Source organism: Nycticebus coucang, chromosome 17 (genome assembly GCF_027406575.1).
Source record: "Nycticebus coucang isolate mNycCou1 chromosome 17, mNycCou1.pri, whole genome shotgun sequence".
Classification (NCBI taxonomy): domain Eukaryota; kingdom Metazoa; phylum Chordata; class Mammalia; order Primates; family Lorisidae; genus Nycticebus; species Nycticebus coucang.
In genome coordinates this window covers 14,441,577-14,449,244 of record NC_069796.1, presented here as the reverse complement: position 1 = coordinate 14,449,244, position 7,668 = coordinate 14,441,577, and the positions used below count along the sequence as shown (strand labels likewise).

General features: G+C 41.2%; 1 protein-coding gene across 1 annotated transcript in view; it reads left to right on the top strand.

The window, feature by feature from the left end:
• The first annotated feature begins 1,111 nt into the window (after positions 1–1,111).
• The window catches only part of CCDC112 (coiled-coil domain containing 112), a 29,521-nt gene continuing 22,964 nt past the window's right edge, over positions 1,112–7,668 (top strand). Inside the window, exons 1-2 of the mRNA XM_053567249.1 lie at positions 1,112–1,330; positions 2,521–2,634. Coding sequence (XP_053423224.1) covers positions 1,208–1,330; positions 2,521–2,634 — 237 coding nt within the window. The 5' untranslated portion in view covers positions 1,112–1,207. The remainder of the gene's footprint in view (positions 1,331–2,520; positions 2,635–7,668) is intronic.

The following is a 7,668-nucleotide window of genomic DNA, read 5'->3' as shown; positions in this document are numbered from 1 at the left end:
CCTGGGTGGTCTCATTCAGTCTGACATGCAAGTGAAGGTCAAATTCACATCTTTAGCACCAATCTCCCTTCTGGGCTATAGATGCTTTTATCCAGCTGCCTGATTAATATTACCCCTGCCAGGATGGTTGCTGGAGTTGGCCACCTGTGTGTCTATCCTAGCTCCTACCTCTGTGACCTTGTGTTCCTTAACTTTACCCATGAAATGGGGATGATAATAGTGTCTACTTCTCTGTTATTTGTGAGAATAGAGTGCACTCAAAGAACTTATAACAGTGCTGGCACAAAGTAATTGCTATGTAAATACCCTATGTGTTTACTTATTTACATTCCCTACTAGAAGTCTTGAGAGAAGGAAGTGTGTGTATAATTCAACAACAAATTCTCAAGGCCTAGAACAGTGCTTAGATATGGTAGGAGCTCTGTATTGACCGAGTGGATGAATCAATTCCTTTAAAGGAGGAAAAGATAGTCCCTGGAGAAACCAGCCTGAGCCCCAGGCTGACCTCGACTGGAAGTGTGAGTTGTCATCACTGGCTGGGTTCTAACCTCCCAAAAGTATCTCTGGAATCTTTCTTCTCATTGACCAGGCCCTGCCTCTAATATCTGTTCTGTGGGACATGCTAAGACTTTTTTTTTTTTTTGCAGTTTTTGGCTAGGACCGGGTTTGAATCCTCCACCTCCGGTATATGGGGCCGGCGCCCTACTCCTTTGAGCCACAGGTGCCACCCCAAGACGTTTTTATTTGAAAACGTAAAATATAGTTTATTTTTAGAACTTACTGATAACGATTTTTATTGAGACTTGCTTTCTCCAGCACTTAGTAGAAACCCCGAAAGAGTTTTATTACGTAAAATACATACATATTGAGTATGATGCGAACAAAATTTAAGGAAGATAATGAAAGACAATAAATTTTTTTAGCAGATACGGGACTAGGTAGGGCCATTAGACATGTGCCGAGAAAAACCCAAGTCAGAGCAGAGCGATGCTCCTGGCCCCGCCCCGCGCCTCCGCCCCGCCTCCCGCCGCACATCTCGACCCCGCCCTGCGCCCGGCCCCGCCCTGCGCCTCGGCCCCGCCCTGCGCTCCAGCCCCGCCCAACACAGGCGGTTGCTAGCGGAGCGGCCTGCAGAGGCCGGAGAACGCCAGACCTGACCCCTCAGACTCGAGTGGGGGCTGCGACCCGACCGGCTCGGTGTAGAAACATGGCCGCCTTGACGACCGTTGTGGTGGCGGCGGCGGCCACCGCGGTCGCCGGGGCTGTGGCGGGGGCGGGGGCGGGCGCTGCCACCGGGACGGGCGTGGGAGCGGCGCCAGCGTCGCAACAGGTAAATGGAGGATGGCGGAGAGCCGCGCCGGCGGTGGGCGTGGGGCCGGGGGTGCAGGCCGTGGACGCGGGACGGTGCCCACAGACCCGGGCCGCGGCGGAACAGCTGCGACGACCTCGCGGCCTGGCGCGCGCGGGGCGTTGCTCTTTGTTAGCTTGTGCGTTTAACAGCTTTCACCGAGCCACGTCCATGTGGTTTTGGAGTGGAGGAAGACCTGGGTGGAACTCCTGGCTCTGCCTCTTCCTAGCCGTGGGATAGGAATATATCCTCTCCGCGACTCCATTTCTTATCTAAAAATTGGGACTGCTACCACGCACCTTCTTGAGCCGAGAACGTGTCTGGGAGCCCCTGCCGCGGGCCTTGGTTGGAACGGTGCTCAGTAATTGGTGGCAGCTCGGTTGTTGTACCGTCACTGGAAACACAGAAGCAATAAAATATGGGGTGGTCCCAGGCAGAGGTGTTTCCGCATATCAGCTTGGGATCCCTGTCTCCGCAGTGAGGATGGGCTATCTTTGTTCAAGTGCCATCACCCCCCCCCACCCCATGAGACTTTCCCTACACGGAATCCGGTTACCCAGCACCTCTAGTCCCCTTTTCTGATTTTATTTTTCTGTATAGCACTTATCACCATACAATATATTGCATATTTTATTATTTTTTTTAAATTGTCTTTCTCTTCACACATTCCCATGAGAATGCAAGCTTCGTGAGGACAGAAATTTGAGTAAGTTTCATTCAGTATTGTATTCCCAGCCCCAAGAACCGTGCCTGTTGTGCAATGCCTAGGACATAGTAAGCACTCCCTGAATATTTGTGGATCAGACCAAACCTGAGAGAAGGCTGTTAGGAGCAGAGCACAGGCTTTATTCCTCCTCTAAGGGAACACAGTGTTTTTACTGTCTACGGTTAAGGAAATTCCATCTCAGGCAGATTTTCTCACACATCTTCTGTAATTCTTTATTCTACCTCTGGCCAAGTATCTCAGGAAAAAAATATAAACATGTATAAATACATAATATACAAAATACACTTTTAAGTACTGTACTTAAAAAATGTGTGACCCCAGTTCTCCATGAAACCTTACTGGCTTACTCTAGTTCAGAGTTATTTGTTCCCTAAATTCTTTTTTTTTTTTTTTGTCTCTAAATTCTTACAGCCATATTTTACCTCTTGACTTGCGTTTCTTACAGGTTGCTAAAATTGTTTTTGGTCTATTGCTTTATCACTTCACTATGGTGATTCTCAGACGTGAAGTTTTTCCTCCTAGGGTTTGGATCAGAATCACCTGTGGAGCTGTTTCAAAGGTTATGTCAGTCCCCTAGAGGACATTTATCAACTCCCCCCCACCCACCCAAACATGGATCTTGGTAGCCACAGTGGAGGATTGGAGTGGGGAAAAGTGAGATGCCGCTAGCCTCTAATGGGTAGAGCAGAAGACAGCCCTCAACAGCAAATAATTGTCCGGTTCACAATGTTAGTAGTGCTGAGATTGAGAAACCCTACTTTATACCAGCTCACCACTTTAGTAGGGAAGGTGAGTCTCACAGCTGAACATCACAGCAGTAATGAGGTTGAGTTTCTCAAATGTGTTTGGGCTTAAAAAAAAAAATTAGAACCACTGTCTGCTGTATTGGGGTAATTTTTGAGGCATTTATGTGAAATCCATCTTTGTAATTCCCCTAGCATACTACACACACATACTACACATGCTACCCCCTAGCACTGAACTTGAGTATTTGTCACATGATCAAATGCATGAATATTGTTATTAACTCTTAACACTGAAACCAACTGTTTTCTTGAGATTAATTTTTTGATGCATTTTGATGCATTTTGTGCATTTGTCACATGATCAAATGCATGAATATTCTTATTAACTCTTAACACTGAAACCAACTAATGTTTTCTTAACAATTAATTTTTTGATGACAATATTAGAAATGTCCACTGAAATATCTAAAGTTTCTGTTAGCTAGGGCTTCCATAACAAAATACTACAGACTGTGTGTTTAAAACAACAGATATTTATTTTCTCATAGTTCTAGAGGCTAGAAGTCCAAGACGAAGTTGCTGGTAGTGTTAGTGTCTGGTGAGGTTTCTCTTCCCACTTTGTAAGCAGCCACATTCTCACTGTGCCCTCAAGTGGCCTGATCCTCTGGGTACAACGAGGAAAGAGTTCCATCTCTGCTATCTTGGTCTTCTTACAGGACACCAGGCCTGTCAGGTTATAACCCCACCCTTAGAATCTCTTTTAACTTGATTTACCCCTCTAGAGGTCCTATTTACAAATACAGTCATTTTGGGGATTAAAACGTGAGTTTTAGAACTATTTTACATTCTATTTTATTCTACAGTCTCCTTAGAGTGTGGAATCTCATAAGTTTCTTATACATTATGAAAAGTAGCAATGCATCCCCTCTATACTTTTAAATATTTTTATATTGTTTGTTCATAATCCCTTTCAGCTGTTATACTTGAAGACTGAAGATCACAAACCTCTTTACCCTCCTCTCAAATGCCATTTCTCTCTTATTCCCAGCTCCCGTTCTTGTGATTATTTTAGTCATTGAATTAGGACTTTTTGGAAGTCTTAATATCTCAGAGATATCCCCAGTATCTCAGAGATACTTTTTTGAAGTATCTCTGACAGCATCACCCTAGTGTAATGCTGGTTTTGTACAAGGATGGGACTGTGTCTTTAGTTTCTAATGACTTTCCCTTTGATGACCTCAATTTTATGGCCTTGGCTGCCTAGAGTAATCCTTCAGTAATAACCATATTACTTCTTTAACTGATTGTTCAGCATGGATTTCCTCTAAAAGGTCAGGTACATACCATGTGTATGTCCAGGTGTGGTAGGCTGAGTATGGTCTCTCAAGGATATTCACTTCCTAATCTCTAGTACTTGTGAAGTACATGTACCCTAATGGTAGAAGGGACTTTGCGGATAAGGTTAAATTAAGGATCTTCAAATGGGGAGATTTTTCTGGGTTGTCTGGGTGGACCCAGTATAATCACAGAGGTCATTATAAGAGTGAGGCAGAGGGTCATAGTCGTAGTAGGACAAGGGCTGATGGGAAGCAAGATGATATGAAGAACAGGCCATAAGCTGAAGATAAAGGTGGCCTCCAGAAGCTGAAAAAAGGTTAGGAAGTGGATTCTCCCCTAAAGCCTCCAAAAGGAATGTAGCTCTAGTAACACCTTGATTTTATTTGCTGTTTATTAATATTATTTTTAATTGATAAATCGTAATTATATGCATTTATGGGTATGATGTTTTGATATATGTATCAGTGTGGAATGTTAAAATCAAGCCATTACCTCACTTACTTTTTGTGGTGAGACATTTCAAACTTACTCTCTCAGTTATTTTGAAACATGCAGTACATTATTATTGACTGTAATCAACCTGCTACACAATAGACCTCAAGCCTTACTCCTTCTGTCAGCCTGAAACTTTGTACCCTTTGACCAGCAACTCTTCATTCCCTTGCTCCCCTTCCCTCCAGCCTCTGGTAACCATCATTTTACTCACTAGTAAATTACACTTACAGTATAAGTGAGATCATGCAGTACTTGTATTCCTGTGCCTGGCTTATCTCATTTAGTATAATGTCCTACAAGTTTACACCTTGATTTTAGACTTGACCTCCAGAACTGTAGGAGAATACATTTGCATTGCTTAAGCCACTAATTTTGTGGTAAACTAATTTGTTTACAGCAATAGGAAACACCAGAAAAGACCTGAGAAGTCCGTATGCCCACATCTTTGGCTGACTTTGAAACTCTGTGCAGGTAAAAAGTAAAGGCTAAGGTAGAGCTGTAAGCTACTTACCTAGTGTTGAAGGTGTGCGTTAGCATGCACAGACCCCCTTTCTTAAAGATAGCAAAGGTTAAGAGACTTACTAGTTTAATGCACGTAAGGAAAGCTCTGACCAGTTATTAGCTAACTCAGCTAAGCTAACTAAACAGACAACAAAGCAAATTCTAGGAAGGGGAGAGAATCTCATTTTCAGAGTTGCCATGTTATTTTCAGTGGCCAGTTTTTAACAAAAAAAAAATTATGAGACATGCAAACAAAGTATGGTTCACACAGAGGGAAAAGAGCAGTCAAAAGAAACTCTCTGAGGAAGACTAGATATTGGACACACTGGACAAAGACTTTAAATATGTTCAACTAAAAGAAACCATACCAAAGGAACTCAGAGCAGGTATCATAATGGTATTTCACCAAATATAAAATGTCTATAAAGAGACAAAAAATATAAAAAATAATCAAATAGAAGTTCTAGAGTTAAAAATGTAAGAACTTGCTTGAAAATTTTACTAGCAGGGGCTCAACATCAGACTTAAGCTGGCAGAAAAAAGAATCAGCATACTTAAAGATGTGAGAGAAGAGTGAAGAACAGAAAAAAAAGAATGAAGAAAAATGAACAGAGCCTCAGAGATCTGTGGACACTGTTAAGTATACTAACATACATGTCTAGTGATTAAACTTGTAACACATCCTAGAAAAAGTCCTATGTACCTCATTGATGAATAACACTATGGTCACTGTCAAAGTACCCCCACTGGGAAGCTACGCACTGATGCGAGTGCCTCATCCATGCTTTAGAGCACTTTTTCTAAGATGAGCTCATGAACCTAATGGTCAGATCTCACATGGCCATTAGTTCTGATGGCCATTCCAGAAAAAGGAATGCCAAAATTGCTTTGAAGGGTGGACTAGGCACTGGCGTTGGTCCATAGCTTCCCTAAGGGAATACTTGGAAGGTGACTATGGTGATATTCAGCAATGAGGTATTTTAGTACTTTTCCTAGTATGAGTTTGCGAATTTAGTTATCCAAACTTGAATGCACAATGAGAGTCCCTTAAGGAAAAGAGAGAGAGAGAGAAAGGGTGTGGGGATATTTGAAGAATGGCAGAAAACTTTCCACATTTGATGAAAAACATTAATGTATGCATTGTTGGAACTCAATGAACTATTAAGTAAAATAAACTCAAAGAAATTCATACCTAGACATGTCATAATGAAATGATCAAAAAACAAAAAGAAAATCTTGAAAGCACTAACAACGAAGTGATTCATTACACATAAGAGAATCTCAATAAGATTAAACAGCTGATTTCCTATCAGAAACTATGAATACCAAAAGGCAGAAGGTTGACATGGTCAAATACTAAAAGAAAAGGACTGCTAGCCAATAATTCTTTATCCAGCAAAATTATTCTCTAAGAATGAAGGAAAGGTTAGCGTGCAGTGACTCATGCCTGTAAATCTAGCACTCTGGAAAGCCGAGGCAGATGGATCTCTTGAGCTCAGGAGTTCAAGACCAGTCTGAGGAAGAATGAGAACCTATATTTACTGAAAAAAAAAAAAGAGAGAAAAACAGGTCAGGAGGATCACTTGAGTCCAAGAATTGAAGGTTGATGTGAGCTATTATGATGCCATGGGACTCTACGTAGGCAACAGCATGAGACTCTGTCTCAAAAAAAGTAATAAGATAAAAATAAATTTAAAAACTAAAAAACATGGAAGAAGAATGAAGGAGAATTTAAGATATTCTGAGATAACCAAAAACCAAAGAATTCATCAGCAATGTAACTGCCCTATGACAAATATTAAAGGGAGTCCTTCAAGCTAAAATAAAGACACTAGATAAACTCAAGTCCACATGAAGAGTAATATGAATAAGAAGTATTTTAAGGGATAGTGTATGGGTAAATATAAAAGTCACCATAAATGTATTTTTCTGTTTGTAATGTTTTTCAGAAAATGGAGGAGGGAACATTTCTCATTCTCTAAGGCCCTTGTTATCCTGACACCAAAATCAAATAAAAATATTCATAAGAAAGAAAAATACAGACTAGTATCTGCTGTGGATACAGGTGTAAAAATCCTTAAACAAAATACAGTGGAACCTTCATAGTTGATCACCTCCCTACATTGACCATCTCCTTAAGTTGACCTTATTTTCATAAACCAGACATACACCACACATACTTATCAGTACAGTAGGCCACCTCAGTATGTTTGTTATAGTCCCTTGGGAGGTCGGTCTTCAGAGGTTCTACTGTACTAGCAAAGTCAATCTAGCAACATATGAAATGGATTATATACATGATTAATTGGGATTTATTCTGGACATGCAAAGTTGGTTCAACATATGACAATATAACATGTATTAATAGAATCAAGGACAGAAATCACGTGATCATCTCAACAGAAGCAGAAAAACAATTGGCAAAATCTAACTCCCTTTAATGATAAGAATAGTCAACAAATTAGCAATAGAAGGGAACTTCCTCAACCTGATAAAGGCATCTGTGAAACAGG